This window comes from Vulpes lagopus, chromosome 15, assembly GCF_018345385.1.
Source record: "Vulpes lagopus strain Blue_001 chromosome 15, ASM1834538v1, whole genome shotgun sequence".
Lineage (NCBI taxonomy): Eukaryota > Metazoa > Chordata > Mammalia > Carnivora > Canidae > Vulpes > Vulpes lagopus.
In genome coordinates this window covers 28835323-28860954 of record NC_054838.1, presented here as the reverse complement: position 1 = coordinate 28860954, position 25632 = coordinate 28835323, and the positions used below count along the sequence as shown (strand labels likewise).

Here is a 25632-nt window from a genome sequence, read left to right as displayed (position 1 = left end):
AGCAGGCTCCATGCAGGAAGCCGGATGTGGGACTTGATTCCAGAACTCTAGGATCATGCCCTGGGCTGAAGGCAGGCGCTTAACCGCTGAGCCACCCAGGCATCCCTGTAAGTAAGTTTAAAAGAACTCTTCCAGTAAACATGCATAACAAATCGAAGCAATAATAAACCACTGGTTTTAATTTTAGTATTTTTTCTTAAATCTTATTTTTTCAATTCTCCTAATTTTGTAAATGTTTTTGTAATTTTTTAAGTGTTACATAAAACGATGATTTGTTTTACAATTGCTGGCAGTTTAGATTTGATAGAATATGGTAATGATAGTAGTAGCTGCTAACATTTACTGAAGGTACTGTTTGTGCTTTTCATTTGGTTTGACACATTTGTTTATGTCGTAGTCTCTGTGATCTGGAAAGTGTCTTTCCTGAAAATTCACTATTTTGAGGGCACCTAGGTGGCTTCACTGGTTAAGTGCCCAACTCTTGATTTCTGTTCAGGTCGTGATCTCAGGGTCTTGAGATCAAGCCACATGTCTGACTGCACTGGGCATGGAGCTTGCTTGGGATTCTTTCTCCCTCTCCTTCTGTCCCTCCCTCCCATGCTCCTACCCCCTCACCTGCTGGCACTCTAACTCTCTCTCAAAACAAATAGACAAACAAAAACACACTATTTTTTTTTTAAGATTTATTTATTTATTTATTTATTTATTTATTTATGATAGACATACAGAGAGAGGCAGAGACACAGGCAGAGGGAGAAGCAGGCTCCACGCAGGGAGCCTGATGTGGGACTCGATCCCCGGTCTCCAGGATCATGCTCTGGGCTGAAGGCAGGCACTAAACCACTGAGCCACCCAGGGATCCCCCAAAACACACTATTTTTAAAGCCAGAGCAAAAATTGTTTCCTCTGTACTTCCACGAGGCATTGTAGAAATGGAAAACTTGGGATCCCTGGGTGGCGCAGCGGTTTGGCGCCTGCCTTTGGCCCAGGGCGCGATCCTGGAGAACCGGGATCGAGTCCCACGTCAGGCTCCCGGTGCATGGAGCCTGCTTCTCCGTCTGCCTGTGTCTCTGCCTCTCTCTCTCTCTCTCTGACTATCATAAAAAAAAAAAAAAAAAAAAAGGAATGGAAAACTTTTCTTCCCTTCTAGTTTCTTTGGCTGGTTTAATAATTAAATTGATATAAGACTGATTAACAGGAGAAAAACAAGTTTCATGTGTACAGGAGCCCGAAAGACATGAGGCCCAAACACAGGCAGTTGAGGTTTATATGTCATCCTGAGCTTGGGAAAAGAAGAGGCCTGCGGCTTCCCAAAGCTGAGAAAGACAATTCATAGAAAGATGAGAAGAGCAAATGTTTGGTGAACAAATGTTTGCTGTACAATGCAGATTAAATCTTTCTGAGAATACATTACCTTTGGTGCTAGTGTTCTCCTGGTACAGGCCTCTAAATTCTTTTAGCAAGTTAAGGGGAAGGTAAACAGCTCTTCCTGAATCTATTACGCCTTGATTATCTTCAGCTAGAAATAATCCACATACCAAACGGCGTATTTTGGGATCGTTATTCCACCCCTGCCCCATCCGGAGGAAGCTCATAGGTCTGTTTGATCACATTCCTGTTATCTAAGGATACTTGACCTCTTAGTTATGTTTGGGTGTCTCTTCCCAGTTACACTGTAGGACCTTGAGACTAAAGCAAATTATGTGTCTTGGGGTCTTCTGTACCTACCACAGCATCATGCTTTTGCAAGAAGTAAACAATGAAGGGCTAAAGCTTAATGACGGAGGTGAAACTCAACCTCGGGTTTCACTAACACGGGAAACACACTTTAGTCTGCCAAATGCTTCTGCATTATTTCATTACACTGTCACTGCATCTTGGTCCGGTTAGGTGTGAGCACATTTGTAGTTGAGACACAACACAGGTGGAGGGAGAAGCAGGCTCCCTGTGGAGAGCCCGATGTGGGACTCGATCCCGGGTCCCCAGGATCACGCCCTGGGCCGAAGGCAGGCGCCCCACCGCTGAGCCACCCGGGTGCCCCCAGAGTCCGTTCATTAAGCGCTAATCTTGGTCTGCAACTTTGGCGCTTGACCCTTGACCTCGGGATTCTTTTCCCTCTTTCCTACCTATCTGAGGAAGGGCTGATTCCATACAGATAGGTAGATTTCAAACAACTGAATGGGAAGGGAAAAGAAAAGAAAGCTGAAAAAGGCTACAAGCAGCACCCGGGGACAGCCGCAGCCTCGCTCCCCGATCTCTCCAGGGAAACGCCTCCGGCCGCCCCAGGTTTTGCCTCCAGCCGCGGCCCGTCCCGCCTCTGCCCTTTGCCCTGTACTTCCTCCCGCCCTTCCGCTCCCGCCCACTCCGAGAGCAGCGGCGAGCTTCCGGAGGCTCCCATTGGCTCGTGTACGCTTTCAGTCTCTCCTCCCTCAGAGGCCCCGCCTCCTCGCTCTGCGCCCTCCTTTTCGTTCCGCCGGCGCACGAGGCGTAGGCGCACAAATTCGGCTGCACCGCGGCCAAGGGCAGTGGAGCAGCAGGAAGAGGCCTCTCTTTCTCGGAACCCCACTGCCTTGTGGGATTGTGGCGAGTTCCTCCGGCTGAGGCGGGTTTTCCGGATTCCGCTACCCGCCCCCCCCCCCCTCCCTCGTGGAGTACGGAAGCTGAGAGGGCCCGCGGGCAGTCATGGCGGCTCACCTAAAGAAACGAGTGTACGAGGAATTCACTAAGGTGGTCCAGGTAAATTACGGAAGGGAAGGTCTCTGGGCCGGTCTGGGGCGGGGAAGGTTATCCACGCCCCAGACACTCTGCCAGAACAGACAGCGAAACCTGGGTTGAGTGCGGACTACTTTATAGGCTTTCCGAAAGTACACTTAAGGGGGCGTGTTCGTTTGCAGCTGCTGTTGCCATCATTAGTCTGTGCGGTCCGACACTTAAAAAAATAAAACTGTTAGAGGGAACAGATAGCACTGTACAATTTACGGGGATGTCCTCTCCGTTATTTCAGCTTACTCGGGTTACATTAGCACCTTCGTTCTACAGATGGTGGCTCAAAAGCTTCTGGAGGGATGCGAGGATCCAGAGCCCATTTCTGGTGGAGCCCTTCCCAACTCCTGTTGCAAAAACAAAAAGCGCCTAGGGACAAGTTGGTTATGTAGGACCCTAAGGGGTTGGAAGAGGAGTCTAGACTTCCTCCAGACCCAGCCAAAGCGGGGGGGGGCTGTCACAGGCTGCATCGGGGCAGAGGTTTCCATTTGTGGAACAGCTTACTTAGGAAGCAGGGCTGTACTTTTCTCCGTTGGAGTTAAGGACAGGTGATTCGATCTCCTGACACCTGTGACTGTCCATGTGTCGCCTCATAGATGTTGCTAAAGTAGAGGTTGATTCCAGGTTATCTCGTGTGTCCTGCTTCTCAGACTTTTTATGCAAATCGTCTGGTGATCTTGTTAAAATGTAGATTACCCCACTCAGTGGGGTGGGGGAAGGTAGGCAATAATCTGCATTTCTGACGAGCCCCCAATTGATGCTAGTAATCAAAAGCATTCTTAGATCCATAGAGTGGCCCCTAAATCCTTAGACTTCTAGTGTAGCAGGAGTTAGAACATCCAGCAGGAAACTCCTTAAACATTTCATTCATTCCTTTAACGAGAGTGTTGAGTGAGTGGTTACTGTGTATCAGGTATAGCTAAAGGTGTTGCTACAAAGTCCGTACACATTAAGGTCCCTGTCCTTTAGGAGCTTGCAGACTAATGGGAGAGACAGAAAAGCATATCTGTGATTGTAATACAGAGATGAGTGTATTGACAAATCAAGTTTTTCTGTCTCTTTTCACTTATCATTTCTGTTTTGTGGACACATTTTTGTAGCATATTCCCACTGACTGTAGGGAAGTTAGTCTGCTTATTTATTATTATTTTTCTTATTTTTTTCTTTTTTTTAGATTTTATTTATTCATTCATGAGAGACAGAGAGAGAGAGAGAGAGAGAGGCAGAGACACAGGCAGAAGGAGAAGCAGGTTCCATGCAGGGAGCCCCATGTGGGACTCGGTCCCAGGTCTCCAGGATCAGGCTCTAGGCTGAAGGCGGCGCTAAACCACAGAGCCACCTGGGCTGCCCTATTTTTTTTTTTTTTTTCTTAAAAAGTGACTGAGATTTAGACTTGACATTTTCTAATTGCTCCATTTTATGTGAAATTAGTTTTCTTGAACTTTTAGAATGAGTCGAGGTCCAGGAAGGCTTTTCTTTTTTCTTTTTATTTTTAAGCGATCTCTACACCCACCGGCTCAAGCTCAACCTGGAATTCAAGAGTTGCATGTTGCACCAATTGAGCCATCCAGGGCCCCCTTAGAACTGTTTTTCTAGTTTCACAGAGCTTCTTCTGTGATTTGCTTTCTGGAATTTTCTGGGGCTGTTTCCGCTGCCCACTTTTTTTTTTTTCCTTTGTAATTATGGTAAAATACATATTTTGCCATTTAAACATTTTTTTTTTCTTTTTAAAGCTCAAGAATGAATAAGAGGCAGAGTGGCAGAGGAAGAGGGTAAGAAAGAATCTTTAGCAGGCTCCACGCTCAGTGTGGAGCCTGATGCAGGGCTTGATCTCACCACTCTGAGATTATGACATGAGCCAAAATCAAGAGTTGGAAGCTTAACCAGCAGACTACCCAGGCTCCCCCATTTTAAACATTTTTAGGTGTACAGTTCACTGGCATGGACATTCACATTGTCATGCAGTGTGATTTCCTTTCTAACTATAGTTCTTTTGTTCCCACTTCTCAAGAGTACTCACTTTTCCTTGAGCATGTCATGTGTTTACACTTCTCCAAACTCTTGTACCTGTTGTCTCTTTTACATGGAATGCATGTCATTTTTTTCCATTGTTTTTACTTTTGCATTTTTGTTTCAAGACCCAACTAAAACCTTATTAGCAAGAGTTTCGTCTCTTCCTCCACTGCTTCTGTGGCAAGTATTCTGTTTATACTCATCTATTTGTACTTATCACTTAGTGTTACTATAATTACCAGTTGTTAACCTTAAAAATAGTTATTTTAGAAACGAAAATGTAATTATTTGGGAATAATAGAGAATGTGCAATTCAGGGCATGCATGCCATGGCAAAACCACAAGCAAGTCCAACAAACAAAAAAGAGGACCTTTATAATATGGAGAAGGAGGAAGTTGGGAGGGGTTATTTTGAAGGGAAAGTCTAGGGTGATAAGAGTTTCTTATTGGCTGACTTGCAACAGTGGTAGATTTCTTGTAGGAGATGCAATGTACATCTTTCTCCTTGGGGCCTGTAATTGATGATTTTTTTCCTGTGGATGATTTTTCTCTTGTGATCTATAAACCACAGTTCTTTCCCTAATTGATTATTGAGTGGCACTGTTCTCCCTTCTAGGCCCCCCACCCTTATATCCTCCTTACTCGATTTTAGTGAGTTTTCTCTATTAATTTCACATGGTGTACATATCTCCTTACCAGTCTGGGCTCCTTAAGGACGGAGATAATACCTCATTCATCTCCGTGTCCTTTGTTATGGGTGGGAGAGTCTGAGTGGTATAAATGGAGGTCTTGGTTCTTGGATTCCCCACAAAGATTTATATGAGGATCCAAGCTTGAATAAAGACAGAAAGAGTGTAGCAAGCACAAAGCAGTTTACTAAGGACAGTACCCTTTCAAGAAGGGAGAGTGGGCAGGCCCAGAGGTGGCTATTGTATTGGAGCTAGAGGGGTCTTATTGTGTTGGCTAGGTTACCCTGGGGCAGAGGTTGAAGAGGAAGCTGCATGTTCTATACTTGTGGCTCTTGGTCTGTCAGCTCCAGGGTGTTGGAAGCCTTGCCAGGATGTTAAGAAACACAAAGTCAGGATGTCGTGTCCTCAGGCTTCTAATGTGTCACCTATTTATCACCACCTTTGCCCCCAGCTCATGTCAAACTACTCTATCCCCCCTGGATGACCATAGGTCTTGGCTCACTAAAATGTTATTGATGGTTGACTAAGCAGATATTAGTTTGTCTTTCCCCTCACATACTCTTATGGAAAATCTTTCTCAGATTTTGACCTGATTGGAGCCCAAGTAACACTGAAGACTGAATTTGTGTAGAAAAGGATGGGAATGGGTAAGGATTTTAAGAAAAGAGCTCATTTTTTCATTTCATTTTGCATAATCATTACCATAGAGTGATGAAATGGGATCTTAGTGCATCTGATCTTTTCCTCTGCTATGAAGAAGAGGAGGGAGAGAGAACTATATGTAGTGCTTATTGTGTTTGTATACATAAAGACATTATACTTTAGTCTTCTCAAATATCTGTATCATACAGGAATTGTATTCCCTTTTATAGAAGAAGGATAGGCCTCCTCTCACTAGTAAGTGGTTACTGAACCCAAGTTCTGACTTCAAAATCTTTGGTCTCTTTATATCATGCTCTACTTTGTTCCTGACTAGAATAATTCTAATCTTTTCTCTGTAGTATTGTAATTTTTTTTTTTTTTTGTAGTATTGTAAATTTGATGAGAGGTGATTGCTCAGGATATCAAAACAATGCATCAAATGTTAAGGAAAATTATTGATTTTAACATTTGTTGTCTTTATGATGAGCTCAATACCTACCCAGCAGAGCCTGACTTAAGCCTTGGAGTGACAGTTTCCCTTTTACGTCAACTTTTTGGACTCCTTATAATAATGAATATATCTAGAAAGTTTCTAGTTATAAGCCATCCTTGAGAGAATTGAGAAAATAGTTACATAATTTTGTGTGTCCTGTGGTTCAGATGAGGATCCCTAGTTGAGAAAGACTGATAGTAGTGTCATAATTCCCATTTTATAAATGATGACAGTAAGAATTATGACTTACTTAGAGCAGCAGAATTGGAACTCAGAGACCAGTCCTAATGCTGAACAATCATTCAGGAAACATTTGTTAAGTGGCTACAGTTTGCAAGGAAGTTGACTATTTAAAAAAATTTTTTTTATACTAATCAATCATCCTTTTAATAAAGGCAGGATGGTTTGGGTAGTCATTTGGAGTAAGGAGAAGACTTTTTACTCAATGTAAGCTACAGATAGTTCCCATCAGTTCCAGTTTTCTCACAAGGAAAGCTGAGCCAGGTAGGTGTCTCAGCACAGTCTGAACATATTTATAGAATTAAGATTTTTTTTTATGTATTATTTTAAAGATCTTATTTATTTGAAAGAGAGGGAGAGAGAGAGAGAGGGAGAGAGAGAGAGAGAGAGAAGAGCTTGAGCAGGGGAGAGGAGCAGAGGGAAAGGGAGAAGCAGACGCCCTGCTGAACAGAGAGCCTGATTTGGTGCTCAATCCCAGGACCCTGAGATCACGATCTGAACCGAAGGCAGATTCTTAACTGATTGAGCCACCCAGGTGCCCCGAGATTTCTTTTTAAGTAAAGAATGGAGCAGATATTTCATGTGTCCTTTTAACCCAAAAGCTACAACAGTCCTGAGAGATTGGTAGAACAAAATGTTAGTGGATCTATTTTACAGAAAAAGAAATTGAGACTTGTAGAAATGAAATGACTAGTCCAAAGTGGTGGGAGCTAGTGAAAAGCAAAATGGGGACTCATAGTCTTGCCTCCACTCCAGTGCCCATTTTCTAGTTCATAACACTGCTTTTTCCTAAAGTTAAGTCTATCAGTTAAATATATTATCTGGAATAAGGAAATGAGGCAAAGTGAAATTGGCAGAGTCTCTATTTTCATGTGTTATCTTTCCTATTCCTTTGCAGCAACAACAGGAGGAAATTGCAACCAAGAAACTGCGATTGACAAAACCAAGTAAATCTGCAGCACTCCACATAGATCTGTGTAAAGCTACCTCCCCAGCAGATGCTTTGCAGTATCTACTCCAGTTTGCCAGAAAGCCTGTTGAAGCAGAAAGTGTGGAAGGAGTAGTCAGGATTCTCTTGGAACATTATTACAAGGTAAGAACGTCTTGAGGACCTGATGGGAGTATAAGAATTGTATCATGTCTACCAAATGGGTTAGTATTGCAAGATAAATAAGAAGGTGTTAATTCAGCACTCTTTTATTCAGGGCCTTCCATCTGTGGGGCACTATAGATACAGATATAGAGATAAAAAATGATCCAAATCCTGTTTGCAGAAACTTGCTGCGTCTCTGTGTGGATGTAGAGAGTATCCATATAGCATATACAGAGACAGATGTGAACATACCGCTGGTGGTAGTGTTGCCTGTGTTACGTAGAGTGCAGTGGGAATACAAAAGAGGACTTCAGCCTTGACCCTCTGTAACCAGATTTGTCTCTGAAATGTCATCCTGTCATCCTGTGTTATTGCCCTAATTCAAGGCCCTCGTGTCTAATTTGATAGCCCACTTCTTTTTAACCTTATTTTTCCTTCCTTAGCAGCATTTCTCCATGTATTTTACTGAGTTAGAAAAAACATCAATTTGTGATTTATTAAACTTCAGGAAATACTTTAAGCAGAAATGAAATTCATGAGTTGTGTTATTTTTCAGTTTATGTAAGTAAAATCTGAAGTAAAAGGGAAGACATGATTTCCGAATGTATGAATCACAGATGAATCAAAGTTTTAAACTTAATATGAAAATTTTCAAGCCTATAAAAGAGTTGAGACAGTACTATAATGAACAGCCAAATAACCCGTCTCTGGGATTCAACACTTAACAAATATTTTGCCAAATTTTCTCCCTCTGTTTGCTTTCCTTAAGTTTTTAAAAGTGTCATATATTTCCCTAAATAGTTCAATAAGAAACTTAAAAAATAGAACACTTTAACCACATCAAATAAAACTAAAAATTCCTTAATGTCCTCTAACAATTAGTCCATATTCAGATTTCTCTTATTCCCCAAATATCTTTTTATAGTTGATTTGTTAAAATCAAAATGCAGGGATCCCTGGGTGGCACAGCGGTTTAGCGCCTGCCTTGGCCCAGGGCGCGATCCTGGAGACCCGGGATCGAATCCCATGTCAGGCTCCCGGTGCATGGAGCCTGCTTCTCCCTCTGCCTGTGTCTCTGCCTCTCTCTCTCTCTCTCTCTGTGACTATCATAAATTAAAAATAAATAAATAAATAAATAAATAAATAAATCAATCAAAATGCAAACACTATTCACACATGACATTTTGTCTTTTTTTAATCTAGAACAATTTTTATTATTTTGGTGACCGTATAAAGAAATTCAGTCAGTTGTTGATAAAATGTCTTGTTTTCTGAATGTGTTTACTTCCTCGGGGGTTAATTTGATCCTCTGTCCCTTTTATTTACAAGGAATGGAAAGTTAGATATACAGTATAGGCTTTGTTAGATTCAGGTTAAGCATATTTTTGAAATTTTAAATAGTATGTTATAGATGATTATTTGTATTTCATAATGTATCTGTCAGGGTGCATGTAATGTCTTCAAGTGTTCCCATCAGGTTTTCTCATCAGTCTCTTTTATTTCTGTAAACTATTTAAATCGTTTATTTAAATCGTTTATGTGTAACATAAAGGGTCTTTTCCTTTACATATAAAATGTTTCGCTTAATCAGAAATGCTTGTAGTTTCCCAAAGATGTCGTGGATTGTTCAGAAATCCATGTCGTTTCACATGCTTTTCCCCTAGGCTAGAACCCCTCTGTCTTCTTCCCACTGCCCTGTGATCTGGTTTGCCACCTTTCTCCGTCAAGCATATTCTTTCAGTCTTTCCACTTACGTTTCCTTCTGCCTAGAACATTTCCCTCAGGTGTTCATATGTCTACTTTTTACACTTTGTTCAAGTCACAGCTCAAATGTCACTTTATCATTAAGGCCTTTTTTTAAACCCTATATTTAAAATTGAAACTGCCTATTCTACCCTAAAACCTCCTAGCCCCCTTCCTTGATTTAGTCTTCTCCATAGCACTTACTATCTTCTCATATATATTTTTTAAATTGAGAGAGCAAGCATGTGTGTGGGAGGAGGGAGGGAGAGAGAGGGAGAAAAATCCTTAAGCAGACTCCGTGCTGAGCATTGTAGCCCAATATGGGGCTTGATCTCACAACCCTGAAATCATGACCTGAGTTAAAATCAAGAGTCCAACTGAGCCACCTTGGCACTGTCCCCATCTTCTCATATTCTATATGATTTTCTCATTTATTTGGTTCCTTGTCTGTTTCCCCATACAATAATGTAAGCGCCTCTTGAACAGGGATTTTTTTGTTTTTTTGAATTGATGAATCCGGGTACCCAGTACCCAGCTGGGTAGCTCAGTTGGTTAAGCATCTGCCTTCGGCTCAAATCATGGTCCCTGGGATCAAACCCTGAGTTGGGCTTCCTGCTCAGCGGGGAGCCTTTCCTCCCTCTCCCGGTGCTACTCCTGCTGCTTGTGCACTTGTTCTATCTCTGTCAAATAAATAAAATCTTTGAAAAATAAATAAAATCTTTAAAAATAAATACAATAAATTGATGAATCAGCAGTACCAAGAACAGTGTGTGGTAAAATTAATATTTGTTGAGTGAGTGAGTGTATGCTTTTATGAGACTTATTACTCAGTTAACAAATGCTTATTATATATCAGGAATTTTTCTGGGCGCTGGGCAGTCCTGTTAGCTCTTAGTATTGCTAGTGTTTGCCGTATGTCTCTCTCCTTTAGACTTTAAGCCCTTAAGTTCAGAGACTACAAATCTGTTTAGTCTGTGTCCCAGCGTGTGGCTTGGTTCCTGGAACATTGTAGGGGGTTAATAAATGCATCTCTCATGTTTTACATGAATGTCATCAGGGTTTCTGTTTTCAGGTTTTTAGACACTTAGTGATCTATTTTTAGTTACCTCTTAGCAATATCTACTTATCTATTTTTTTTTTTTAAGATTTTACTTATTTATTTCAGGAGAGACAGGGAGAGAGAGGCAGAGACACAGGCAGAGGGAGAAGCAGGCTCCATGCAGGGTGCCTGAAGTGGGACTTGATCCCCGGTCTCCAGGATCACTCCCTAGGCTGAAGGTGGTGCTAAACTGCTGAGCCACCGGGCTGCCCAAACTTGTTGGAATTTATAAAGCTCTTTCCATGTGTGATATTTTTTAATCCTGATGACAACATCATTGTTATTTATGTAATCCAGGTAAGAAACTAAGCTTGGAGCAGTTTAGTTTCCAAGGTGACCCAGCTAAGTAAATGGACGGTCTGGATTTGAATGGTGGAGGGTTAACTTGTTGTCATGAAACATTTCAAATATATATACAAGTAGAGAGAATGGTTTAATTAATTCTAGTGTACCCAGTACCCAGTTTTCAGCAGTTACCACTTTATGGCCAAACTTGTTTTATTCTCATGCCTCCCACCCAGCAGTCTGTTTCCATTTCCTCTGCTCTTATCCTCTCTGCCAAATTCTCCCTGAGACCATATCATTTTGTTCATAGATTTCAATTTATATCTCTAAACAATACTATTTTAAAAGACATAATCACAATACCATTATCATGTCTAAAAGAAAAATTGGGGATCCCTGGGTGGCGCAGCGGTTTGGCACCTGCCTTTGGCCCAGGGCGCGATCCTGGAGACCCAGGATCGAATTCCACATCGGGCTCCCGGTGCATGGAGCCTGCTTCTCCCTCTGCCTGTGTCTCTGCCTCTCTCTCTCTCTGTGTGACTATCATAAATAAATTAAAAAATTAAAAAAAAATAAAAGAAAAATTGAACTCTGGCATTCCGATGTCATATCCTACACTATTTAACCAGGCCATGCTGCTTACATTAGTCTAGCAGATTCTAGCCCCAAAGGGAATGAGGGGAGATGCCATGTATCCAGGTCTAGATTGATAACTGTACAATTTTTTATCCTTTCGTCTTATATCCATCAATGTGATCTCTCATATTTTAGATAGACTGCTTGGGCTTCTGCTTCTCTCCTCCAAATTTTTTTGTGGTCAGGCAGCAGTATCTGAACTTCTTTTACATGAGGGGTTCATTTATATTACTGTTCTGGTTGCTGTGAAGGATGTAGAACTGTGAGATATGTTTCTTGTCCTTTTGGGGCTAGCAGTATAGTTGATATACCAAATAATACATGTAGTAAATAGGGACGCCTGGGTGGCTCAGTGGTTGAGTGTCTGCCTTTGGCTCAGGGCATGATCCTGGAGTCCCGGGATAAGGTCCCACATCGGGGTCCCTGTGAGGAGCCTGCTTCTCCCTCTGCTTATGTCTCTGCCTCTCTCTGTGTCTCTCATGAATAAAAAAATAAAATCTTAAAAAATATATATGTATTATATATGCATATATATGTAGTAAATAGATAACAAGAGCTAAAGTTATTCATTTGTTCATTTTTTTAAAGAGATTTTAAAAAAGATTTATTTATTTATTTATTAATAGAGACACACACACACACAGAGAGAGAGAGAGAGAGAGAGAGGCAGAGACAGGCAGAGGGAGAAGCAGGCTCCACTCAGGGAGGCCGACATGGGACTTGATCCTGGGTCTCCAGGATCATGCCCTGGACCAAGGGCGGTGCTAAACCGCTGAGCCACCCGGGCTGCCCCATTTGTTTTTTTGTTTTTTTGTTTTTTTAATTTTCTTGAAATGTCATGTATTCTAACTCTGTGCCAGGCTTTGTGGAGATGTTGGAGATAAGAGATGATTATGTGATCCCCAACCTGAGTCTAGTTGGATAGATATACAATAAATGGATAATAATATAGTGTTATAGGTGCTGTGAAATCTGGGACAGGTTATGATGTTACCTCAAAGAAGAGGGTAATCAGTTTGATTTGGGATTAGGGGACTAAAGTAGTAGTGATGCTTGAGATGAGTCGTCTTTTTTAAAAAAAATATTTTATTTATTTATTCATGAGAGACACAGAGAGAGAGAGAGGCAGAGACACAGGCAGTGGGAGAAGCAGGCTCCACTCAGGGAGCCCGACATGGGACTCGATCCCAGGTCTCCAGGATCATGCCCTGGGCTGAAGGCGGCGCTAAACCGCTGAGCCACCCAGGGATCCCAGAGAGAGAAAGAATCTTAAGCAGGCTCCATGCATACCGTGGAGCCTGATGCAGGGCTTGATCTCAGAACCCTGAGATCATGACCTGAGCCAAAATCAGGAGTTCGACACTTAACTAACCAAACCACCGGGGGACCCACACTTTTCAAACTTTTTTTTGTGAAATATAACACATAAAGAAGAGTATGTAGAAAAACCTCATTCAGGCTGTTGCTCTATCACACACTATGAACACTGTGTGTAACCACCATCCAGGTCAAGAAATGGAATATTATCAGCTTCTTGTAAGCTTCCTCAAAATCCCCTCTAATGATTTAGATCTTTCCTAAAAGATAACCTACACTGTTCTGACTTTCAGGGTAATAACTGTCTTTCTTTTATTTCTTAGCATTACGCCTGCACTTCTTTTTTTTTTTTTTTTTTTTATTCATGACAGTCACAGAGAGAGAGAGAGAGGCAGAGACACAGGCAGAGGGAGAAGCAGGCTCCATGCACCGGGAGCCCGACGTGGGATTCGATCCCGGGTCACCAGGATCGCGCCCTGGGCCAAAGGCAGGCGCTAAACCACTGCGCCACCCAGGGATCCCAAGCCTGCACTTCTAAATACAGTTTATTTTTGTCTTTTTTAAAAAAACCTCATATAATTAGAAAATTATATGAGAATATAGTGTATATCTTTTTATGTGTGGCTTTTGCTCAGAATTCTACTTATTGGTATTCATTCATATTGTTGACAGTAGCCATAGTTCGTTCTTTCTTTCTTTCTTTATCTATCTATTTATTTATTTATTTATTTATTTATTTATTTATTTATTTATTTAAAAGGTTTTATTTATTTATTTATTTATGAGAGACACACAGAGAGAGAGGCAGAGACACAGGTAGAGGGAGAAGCAGGCTCCACACGGAGCCCGATGTGGGACTTGATCCCGAGTCTCCAGGATCACACCCTGGGCCAATGGCAGGCGCCAAACTGCTGAGCCACCCAGGGATCCCACTATAGTTCATTTTTACCAAAGCATAACATTTCATTGAATGGATATACCCTAATTTATTCATTCCATTATTGAGGGACATTTAGACTGTCTCCACTTTTTAGCTATTACAGGCTAGTGCCATGAACATTTTGTATAAGTCTCTTGGTATGCATTTTTTACATTTCTGTATTCTATATACCCTGGAGTGAAATTACTGAGCCAATTTTTTCAAAGTGGTAGTACCAATTTACACTGCTGTTGGCACTGTGAGAATTCCAGTTCCACATATTTGCCACATTGGAATTGTTGATCTTTTTCATTTGACAGTTCCTGTTGTATTTTGATGAAAAGAAGTTCTTAATGTAGTTCAATTTGACAACCTTTTCATTTGTTTTTGGACTTTTCTTATCTGACGTAAGAAGGGTTTGCCAACCCTGAACTCATGAAGACATTTTGCTGCATTATTACTAGAAGCTTACTTGCTTTTCACACACGGGATAATTTGTGTGTATGTTGCTTGTGTAAATGGAAATTCAAATGTCCACCATTTATTGAAAAGAATATCCTTTCTCAGGCAGCCCCGGTAGTGCAGCGGTTTAGCGCCGCCTGCAGCCCAGGGTGTGATCCTGGAGTCCTGGGATCAAGTCCCACATCAGGCTCCCTGCATGGAGCCTGCTTCTCCCTCTGCCTGTGTCTCTGCCTCTCTCTATCTCTCTCTCTCTGTGTGTCTCAAATAAATAAATAAAATCTTAAAAAAGAAAAAGCTGAAAGCTTTAAAAAAAAAAAAAGAATATCCTTTCTCCTTTGTTCTGCAGTACCACCTTTGTGGCAAATGAAGCGTCTGTATATAGGTATTTCAGGTCTTTCTATTCTATTCCAGTAGTCTATTTGGCTATTCTTATGCCAGTACCATGCTGTCTTAGCATAGCATTATATTACATCTGGTAGGACAAGTTCACTTACTTTTCTTTTCTGTAAGAATATCTTAGGGATGCCTGGGTGGCTCAGTGGTTGGGTGTCTGCCTTGGACTCAGGTTATGATCCCGAGGTCCTGGGATCGAATTTTGCATTGGACTCCCTGCAGGAAGTCTGCTTCTCCCTCTGCCTATCTCTCTGTGTCTCTCATGAATAAATAAATAAAAATCATAAAAAAAGAATATCTTAGTCATTCTTGATCTTTTCATTTCTTTATGAATTTGAAATCAGTTTGTGAAATTTTGCCCCCAAACAAAATTTGTTAGGATTTTGATTAGATTTACATTAATGCTATAGTTCTTTTTTTTTTTTTTAAGATTTTATTTATTTATTTATGAGAGACAGAGAGAGAGAGAGAGAGAGAGAGAGAGAGAGAGAGAGGCAGAGACACAGGCAGAGGGAGAAGCAGGCCCCATGCAAGAAGCCTGACATGGGACTCGATCCCGGATCTCCAGGATCTCGCCCTGGGATGAAGGTGGCGCTCAACCGCTGAGCCACCTGGGCTGCCCTAATGGTATAGTTCTGATGACACTTTACATTTGACATTTTACAGTATTGAGTGTTCAAGTCCATAAACATGGTACAGCCCTATTATTTTAGTACTGTTATATAGTTTTCTGCATAGAGATTTTGTACATTTTCTGCTAGTTATTCCTAGATATTTAATATTTGTTATTGTAAATGACAGTAGTTTTATAAAATTTCATTTTCTAACCCTACATAGCTGATACTCAGGAATGCAGTTGACATTTATTAACTCATATATCTTACAACCTTACTAATTAAGCTCACCTAACAATTTTAATAAATTATATGTAGATTATCTTGAATATTTTACAAATAATTATCAGCAAATAGCAGCTTTAATATAATGATGCCAGTTATCTTTTGATTATATACCTATCTCTGCCTTTTACTTTAATCTTTTTTTTGTATCTTTTTGTTTTAGATAAGACCTTTGTAAAGAACGTAGTTAGTTGTTTTTTTTTTTAAAGATTTATTTTTATTAGAGAAAGCATGGGGAAGGGCAGAAGGAGAGGGAGACAAGCAGACTCCCCACTGAGCAGGTAGCCTGATGCCTCCTCCTCTCCTTTTCTTTCTTTTTTTTTTTAACCACAAGCCAATCTTATTTAAATCAGGACTGTCCAACTGTCCAAGAGAAACATTCTGTCAGCCACTCATGATCTAAATTCTGGTCAACGAGATCAATTTAAATATGGTACACATAAAAAAAAAGTCATGAGACATTTTTGTTTTGTAATAAATAAGGCGATGGGGATCACTGGGTAGCTCAGTGGTTTAGTGCCTGCCTTTGGCCCAGGGCACGGTCCTGGAGTCCCAGGATCGAGTCCCACGTCAGGCTCCCGGCATGGAGCCTGCTTCTCCCTCTTCCTGTGTCTCTGCCTCTCTCTCTCTCTCTCTCTCTCTCTCTCTCTCTCTCTGTCTATCATGAATAAATAAATAAATAAATCTTTAAAATAAACAAACAAACAAACAAACAAATAAATAAGGCGATGGCCAACTATTACTCCTTAGTAGCTTTTTTGAGATAAGGTATTATGTCTGCTCTTTCCCCTGTCTTCTTAATGCCAGCAAAGATCATTTTTGTTCCAGGAATGTACTTCTTGGGATTCCCCGAATACTCCATCAGGGTCTCCTCTCCTCTCCTCAGGTGATGCCTTTGTTCTTGTTGGCATCCGTGTAAGAAAATCCAGGGGCCTGACCAGTCTTTCGCCCAAAGAAACCATGGAGGTTTGGCTCAGTCTTGTGCTTGCCTCCCTTTTCTACAGTATGGCAGTGGGCACACTTATGAACAAAAATCTTCTTGCCCTTCTCAACATCATCCATTTTTGAATCACTTTTGCGTGCGAAACGAAGAAGCCCATTCGCAAGCCGGACATCCCGCTCTCTTCCTCCTCTCCTTTTGGGGCTTCAGTTACATGCGTGTTAGGGCATCTCTTTGTGTCCTGTTCTCTTCTTTTCTGATCTTTCGTTCTTTTGTCTCCTTGGGCTTCATTCTGGACCTATCTTCTGGTTCACTCCTCTCTTCACCTTGTCTAGTCTCCTGTTATACCTATCCATTTGTTCTTAATTTCATTGATTGCTTTGTGGTTATTTCTATAATTTCCTTTGTTTTTTAAAATTCTGGTTCTTGGGCTGCCTGGGTGGCTCAGTGGTTTGGTGCCGCCTTCAGCCCAGGGCCTGATCCTGGAGACCCAGGATCGAGTCCCATGTCAGGCTCCCTGCATGGAGCCTGCTTGTCCCTCTGCCTGTGTCTCTGCCCTCTCTCTCTCTCTTTCCATCTCAAATGAATAAATAAATCTTTAAAAAAATTTTTTGGTTCTCTGTTAAAAATCTCATTTTGTCTTCATTGCTTTCAACATAATAAACAGAATTATTTTAAAATCTGTGTCTGGGGCAATCCCGGTGGCCCAGTGGTTTAGCACAGCCTTCAGCCTGGGGTGTGATCCTGGAGACCCAGGATCGAGTCCCATATCAGGCTCCCTCCATGGAGCCTGCTTCTTTCTCCCTCTGCCTATGTGTCTACCTCTTTCTCTGTCATGAATAAGTAAATAAAATCTTAAAAAAAAAAATCTGTGTCTGGTAACTCCAATAAATGGATCCCTCTAGCTGTGTCTTATAATATCTGTTCAGTTATCTGATCTGCTAGCATGCCTTATTTCTTACTGTATTAGGCAATATATTTCCAAAATTGTAAAAATAATTTGAGGTTTAGGATGACTTAGTTTAATCCAGAGAGTATTCGTTTCAGTCCAGAAATCCAGGAAGAATTCTCATTTCAGGAATTAAGATGATTCAAAGCTGACCTGCAGTCCCTACCAAAATCTATTTTTATTTCATTCTTACTCATATTGTTGTAGCTTTTTGGAGTCCTAATCCAAAGTGATGGGGTTTATTAGGCTGCCCTTTCTCACCCTCATACCCTTAGACTTACACCCTAGCCGTTGTCCCTCTGACCTTACCTACTGTCAGAAGCACTGTTTACTTTGCCCCTCATTTCTCTATTCCCTATTCCCCTTGTTGGCAGAAGCCTGAAGTAAAAGCAGCCTCACACTTTAGGTGAACCTTCCTGGGCCTAGGATCCTAATTCTTTAAATCTTTATTTATCTTTTACTTTTCTAATACTTTCAAATACACAAATGTATATACACACATACATATGTCTGCATATACATACATGTATGTTTATATGCATATACGCATATATGTTTGTATGTCTATGTGTGCACACACACACTTTTTTTTGCCATCCATAGTATTTTTCTAGTTTTCCTCAGCAGAAAAATTGATCTGAATTATCTAGCCTTGCCCTTAACAAAAATGGGAGTCTTGCTAATAATGTCTTTTGCCGCACAACAATATACTCTTAATTGCCTAGTTTTTGCCTCTGCCTAGTTTTGTGCCTTCCAATCCAGTCATTCTGTTGAGGCTGGATTGATATTTCAAAAACTCAAATCTGTTAATGTCACTCTCCTGTTTATGGTTCATCAAAGCTTTTTCATTGCTCTTATGACAAAAATTATTCATTTGTTTATTCAACAGTGAACAAATATGTGTTGAATTCCTGCTGCATGGTAAGCATTATTAGAAAGATACTTGCCATTATTCTCAAAACGATGTGGTGCCTATTAGTCTCTTCCACCTCATCTAAGGGTGCCTGGGTGGCTCAGTCATTTGGGCATCTGCCTTCAGCTTAGGTCATGATTGGGTTGGGGGTCATGATCTGTCGGGGTCCTGGGATCCAGCCTTCTGTTGGCCTCCCTGCTCAGTGGGGAGCCTGCTTCTCCCTGTCCTCTCCTCTTGCCCTCTCTGTCACTCTCTCGGTCTCTCTCTTGCTTTCAAATAAATAAATAAAATCTTTTTTTTTTTTTTTTTAAAGCCTCGTCTTGTGTCAATGTACATTTTAGCCATATTGCCCTTTAAGTTCTGGAAGTTATGGTATTTTTCATGACTCAGCATTGATTCATTCTTTTTCCTCTGCCTCAAATTAGATCAGGATCTCTGACCATGATAATGCCGTTATTTTAAAGTCGTGTCTGGAGGTGCCTGGTGGCTTAGTTGGTTAAGCCTCTGCTTTCAGCTCATGTCATGATCCTGGGGTCCTGGGATGGAGCCCCACATCAGGCTTTTGCTCAGTGAGGAGTCTGCTTCTCCCTATCCTTTTGCTCTCCCTCCCACCCTGCCCCTTCTCTCTCAAATAAATAAATAAATAAATAAATAAATAAATAAATAAAATCTTTAAAAAATTATAACAGTAATATTCATTGTAACAAATTGAAGCACTACAGAAGTGTATGAGAATGAGATTTGCTTCTACAGATAAAAAATGTTTAAAAAAATGGGGTGTTTGGGTGACTCAGTTGAGTGTTAAGACTCTTGGTTTTGGCTCAGGTCATGATCTCATGGGTTGTGTGATTGTGGCGCATTTGGGCTTTCAGGCACTCAGTGGGGAGTCTGCTTGAAAGATTCTCTCCCTCTGTACTTCCCTGCACTTGCTTGTGTTCTTTCTCTCTAAATAAATGAGTAAATCTTAAATGAAAAAAGTTTAAAAAATGAGCTTTCTAGACAGTACTCTGGAATCACCACTAACAGTTTTGTATGCATTTTTCTAGAGTTTTATATATAGCATTTTAGAATTTCCCGTATTCTGAGTTTGCGCCTTTCTTTTTTTTTTTTTTTTTAAAGATTTTATTTATTTATTCATGAGAGACACACACACACAGAGAGAGAGAGGCAGAGACACAGACAGAGGGAGAAGCAGGCTCCATGCAGGGAGCCTGACGTGGGACTCGATCCAGGGTCTCTAGGATCACGCCCTGGGCCAAAGGCCCACATGTTGCATTTGGTTAATTTATCAATCTCTAAGTTTCTTTTAAAAATCTGTAGTTATTTTCACCCTCCACCTTTTTATTTTCATTCCCATGTCATTTTTATTTTTATTTTTATTTATTTTTTTGTTTAAAAACCAGGGCATGTACCTTGTGGAATTTCCCATATTCATAGAGGTGCCTGCAGTTCAGGTTTTCTTAGTCTTTGCATGAAAGGACTGATGATCAGAGAGAGGAAGGAAGGAGAGCACTAATCTCTGCTTCCTGTGGGCCATTCCTGTGCTAGTCATTTTCCTCTCCGTGTCCCCTGAGGTGATTAGTTCCGTGTCACAGACGAGGCTTAGACACATTAATTAGCCTGTTCAAGACATAGAGCTTATGTTAAGACATGGTCCAGGCTTTATACCTAGATTTAGCTAATTTCAAAGCCCTTTCTCTTCCCTGCAGTTAAGTTCCCAAGAAAATGACTTTATCAAGGCTATATACATGGTAAGTGGCGCCAGAATTCTAGAATCTGTTGCTGCTTCTCCTGCTTCAGGCCTCCTTGGTGTGCTTTGTCACTTCCTTAGAAACTGTAGGTAGGAGGTTGGAGAGTTGGTCATATCTAGAAGGCACTTCATTGGGACTCCTGGGTGGCTCAGTGGTTAGGCATCAGCCTTCGGCTCAGATCGTGATCCCAGGGTTCTGGGGATCGAGTTCCATGTTGGGCTCCTTTTGAGGAACCTGCTTCTCCCTCTGCCCGTGTCTCTGCCTCTCTCTGTGTCTCTCATGAATAAATAAATAAAATTTTTTTCAAAAAAAATAGAAGGCACTTCATCTTTTGAGCATACATTTAAGTAATTTTTCTTTGGTAGAGAATTGTGCTGACTTAATCCTAGCATTGGTGAGGTACTTTTTATTTTTCCTATTTCTAGTGTGTGTGTGTGTATTTCAATATGTATATCTGCATAGTGCCACATATGGTGCTATGTACCTGAGATATAGTGATGAACAAAAGGATGCATTCCTTTTTTACTTTGGGGGAAATTTCTCACTATAGGAATCTTGGTGCAAATTAGAGACCACCTCCCAATAATGTGGCCAAAAGGGCCAGACACTCCTTTTTTTTGTTGTTGTTGTTTTTTTAAGGTTTTATTTATTCATGAGAGACACAGAGAGAGAGAGAGAGAGGCAGAGACACAAGCAGAGCCAGAAGCAGGCCCCCTGCGGGGATCCTGAGTCACCCAGGCATCCCACAGAGGACTCATTTCTTAGTCTCCCTTCCACCTGGGGCCCATGTATGAGCCCTAGACCCAGCCAGTTAGATTCACCTGCCTCAGACTTCTAATCAGGATGTGGTGATCCAAAAAAGCAGGGAGGATGAGAGATAGTTTTGGTGATAGCAGCAGTTAGCTGCAGCACCAGTTACCCGGGGCTCTGGGGCTCTGGGGCTCCAGGACGGGTGGTGCTGTCAGCAGTGTTGGGTGCCCTTTGCTAGCAGTGTTGGTGGTGCAACTTGCTGCACTTCATGTCTGATACAGCGGCACAGTGGAGGAAGGGTGTTCTAAAAGCATGTTTCTGGTTAGAAGGTAATGGTATCAGGAAGGCATAGAAAAATTCCCATTCAATTGGCAGTGTTTAGGTATAACACTGATTGAGAAAAGGTCTTTCCTCTGAAGTTTATAAGGTTAATTTTTCAGAAATAAAGTTGTAGAATACTTGGATCATTGAATCACTTTTGAGATGTTAATTTACTCAGTTGGTTAACAGCCTAGAGCATCAAGGTAACAACAGCTTCTTTTTTTCCAGGAGAATGATCCATCTGTGAGACTGAAAATTGCATCATTGTTGGGTTTATTATCAAAGACTGCAGGATTTTCACCAGACTGCATTATGGATGATGCCATTAACATCCTGCAGAATGAAAGTAAGTTGCAATTTAAAAGCTATATAATCAGAGCAGAAATCTTTAGTTCCGTCTATATAGAATTTAGGATGAAACTTTCTTACGTTGGTTTTTGAAAAGGCATTTGAGGATGATTCAATAAAACATGTACATATATTTACATTAGAGATAAATGCAGATTTGTCTCTTAATAGCTATCATTTATTGACTTTTACTAAATGCCATATACATATAATGGAAGATACCTATTGTTGTCCCTGTATTTTCAGTGGGGAAACTGAAGCTCAGAGGAGCTAACTAACTTGTTCAAGGTTACATCGTATGTAACAGAGTGATGTTCTGTATGTATGTGATATTTTGTTGACTGTACCATACTAATTCAAACCATGAGAGGTGCTGTCTTGATGATGTGGTCTTTCAGAATTTAGTTCCTGTATAAAAGTGACATCTAGCTCTCACATGTTATTGTTGTCCAATTTGTTCCTCATGGATGCCCACTAAAATGCCCACTAAAATTGCTTTTAGGTAAAATGGAGAACTATTTCATTTTTAAAATTCTTTTGATTATTTATCTGGTTTAATTTATGCACAAGATTCTGTTACAGAGTTGGTGCCTCACTTTAATATTTATTTTAAGATTAAATACAAAGAAACCCTTTGTTGCTGTTTTCTAAAAATATAATTTTGTTTGAATTGGTTATAGTTTCAAAGAACAGTTTTATTTCATTTGGGGTATACATAGTTAGAAAATATGACTTTAAATATTGGATATAAAAAAAATAAAAAAATAAATATTGGATAATATTTAATTTATAAATGTAAGAGGTTATAAGAGTAATAAAGGGCCAGGGAACTCAGACAATCCAAGTTCATTTATTGTACAATGTTTAATGATTACAAATATCTTACATATGTGGCCCATTGGCTGAAGTTGAGAATTTAAAAAATTTTGTTAGAAATAACTTCATATTAAAATTTAACTTATACTGAATTTTGACCCAAGACTTTTAGTTCACAGGAGACAAAGACTATGCCTTTAAATTTTTTTTCCAGAGGGGAGTCTATTTTAATGAAACACTACTATAATGACAATAAAGAAAAATTTTTAAAAATACTTCTGCTACTACCTTAAAACAGTGTTTTCTTTTTTTAAAAAAAGATTTTATTTATTTATTCATGAGAGATGCACAAAGAGAGACAGAGACATAGGCAGAGGGAGAAGCAGGCTCCATGCAGGGAGCCTGACGTGGGACTCAATCCTGGGTCTCCAGAATCATGCCCTGGGCTGAAGGCGGCGCTAAATCACTGAGCCAACTGGGCTGCCCAAAACAGTGTCTTCCTATTTTAACTTATATACATTTATAGGGAATGTACTGTTTTTTTGTTTTACTATACTCAACATTATATACAATTTTTTCCATGTTTCTATATCATCTTCATAATATTTGAGGTGTTGATAATATGTTAAATACCAATAGATACAGTAGCATGTTTCTAATTTTTTTCTCTTGTAGATGGTGATAAAAAAAAAAAAAGATCCATTTGTTTTAAAAGTACCAAAACAATTACATTGCCTCAGTACAAAAAAAAAGCATCCATTTTTTCCCATGGAAAGTTCTTATAGAAGCTACTAGCTGTGTACCTGTAAGAATTTCACACTCTAAGAATGGGGATTTCATAGAACTATAGACTTATTCAGCTATAAATGGCCTTACAGAGATCATCTTGTCTAATGCCTTCATTTTGCAGATGATAGAAATTAAGTCCTAGAGAGATGAAGCGAGTTGAAGTGAGTTCATTTATCTAAAGAGTAGTGGAACTGAGAACTTAGTGCAGTGCTTTTTCTTATAGACCATGGTTTAACTGAAACACTTTACCTCTAAAATAGAAACATGATAAGAGAGTTAATTCGGATGCAAATCTCATCCTAACCTTAAAAAAGAAGGAGACTCAAATTATGCAGTATACATGGAAATAGCTGTTTTGCTTTTTGTTAAACTTTCTAAGATTTCTTTTTTTAAAAAGAATTTATTTATTTTAGAGAGTGAGCACGCATGCACGCATGTGAGTGTGTGCGAGAGTGAGTGGAGGGGCAGAGGGAGAGGGAAAGAATCTTGAGCAGACTCTACGCTGGGCGGAGTGAATAAATGGTCATGGAACTCAGAGACAATCCCTCGATCTCATGCCCCTGAGATCATGACCTGAGCTAAAACCACTAGTCAGATGCTCAACTGACTGAACCATCCAGGCACCCCTATCCTAATGTGTCTGAGAGATTTAATCTAAGTCTCCTTTTGGTTTTTAGTTCCTGGCCTACCTAGATTCAGAGTAGAAGATAGAACTGGAAGGGACCATAAAGATCATCTAGTTCATGCCCTTTATTTTGTTGTTGAGCAACATGAACTCCAGGGAGATAAAGTGATTACTAAAGTCTCCCTGTGGCTTATAATAAGGCACAGGCTAGGAGTCTTTGATTTATCAGTTTAGTGTGCACTTTCAAATCCAACAGTATGGGCCACCCTCTGGACCAGAAGTCTTTCATTTCAGTTTATCAGTATATGAGTTCTGCAACTCCTTGGCAAGAACTGAGCTTAGTCACTTTGAGGGTGTTGGGTGTATCTGCTTCTCTAGTACATATCACACCAGCAATGAAGACACAAAGTTTGTTGTATAGGAGGTATAATCAGAATACTGTGGGAACAGAAGAGAGGATGAAATGAGTGCTGACGGGGAAAGGGGGGTCTAGAAAGGCTTAGTGAAGAATTAAATTTGGAAAGGCAGATATGGGCAAGAGTACTGCCAAGAAGTAGGAACATTATGATAAAAAGTAGAGAACTGGGAAAGTATAAGAGATATTTGAAAAACTGAATTGTTTCATGAGAGATCATGGAGTGAGGGGCTTTAGGAGGAAAAACTGGTAAAATGTTTTAAAGCCAAAGGATAGGTAGTCTGGAGTGCTGAGGATTTTGAATGTAACTTTGTAGGCATTGGGAGCTATGTAGTTTTTTTGAGCAAAGGCATGGAATGATCAAGTCTAGTTTTAGAAAGATAATTTTAGGGACACCTGGGTGGCTTAGTGGTTGAGCATCTATCTGCCTTCAGCTCAGGGCGTGATCCCGGAGTCTGGATTCGAGTGCCACATTGTGTTCCTTGTGAGGAGCCTCCTTCTCCTCTTCCTGTGTCTCTGCCTCTCTCCGTGTCTCTCGTGAATAAATAAATCTTTTTTTATTAAATTTTTATTTATTTATGATAGTCACAGAGAGAGATAGAGAGAGGCAGAGACATAGGCAGATGGAGAAGCTCCATGCACCGGGAGCGCGACGTGGGATTCGATCCCGGGTCTCCAGGATCGCGCCCTGGGCCAAAGGCAGGCGCTAAACCGCTGTGCCACCCAGGGATCCCGAATAAATAAATCTTAAAAAAAAAAAAAAAAAAAAGATAATTTTATGGCTCTGAGGAATTTGGTTTGATGAACTAGATCATTTAGAGAAGAGAGGTTGAGGATTTATTTATTATCACTGTGGAGATGTCCATCCAACTTGCAGTTTTTTTTTTTTTTTGTTTTTTTTTTATGATAGTCACACAGAGAGAGAGAGAGAGGCAGAGACACAGGCAGAGGGAGAAGCAGGCTCCATGCACCGGGAGCGCGACGTGGGATTCGATCCCGGGTCTCCAGGATCGCGCCCTGGGCCAAAGGCAGGCGCCAAACCGCTGCGCCACCCAGGGATCCCCCAACTTGCAGTTGTAATGTAGGTTTGGAACTCAGGAAAGAGACTGGGACTTAAAATTTAGGTTAGATTTGTGATTTATCAGGAGCAAGAGTTAAGCTTAAAAAGGTAACTTTTCATGGATGTTATGTAGAATCATTTTGTACAAATAAATTAAAGGGTGTTGTGGTAGCATTGGAAATTTCTTCATGTCTCTTCTATCTTCTTGAAGTACCTTTACTCCTTGTGGCCTCTTTTGTATTGGAAATTATTGAGGATCTTTGGTTTTG

General features: G+C 40.5%; 1 protein-coding gene and 1 pseudogene across 2 annotated transcripts in view; one reads left to right on the top strand and one right to left on the bottom strand.

Moving 5' to 3' along the window:
• Positions 1–2436: 2436 nt before the first annotated feature.
• The window catches only part of INTS4 (integrator complex subunit 4), a 110220-nt gene continuing 87024 nt past the window's right edge, over positions 2437–25632 (top strand). The window contains exons 1-3 of one of the 2 annotated variants that reach the window (XM_041730418.1): positions 2437–2736; positions 7739–7933; positions 21539–21656. In XM_041730418.1, coding sequence (XP_041586352.1) covers positions 2683–2736; positions 7739–7933; positions 21539–21656 — 367 coding nt within the window. In that variant the 5' untranslated portion in view covers positions 2437–2682. Of the gene's footprint in view, positions 2737–6063; positions 6113–7738; positions 7934–21538; positions 21657–25632 lie in introns of those variants that run through there. The other variant, XM_041730419.1, reaches the window with a different exon arrangement.
• Positions 16426–16748, bottom strand: LOC121476410 (annotated as a pseudogene).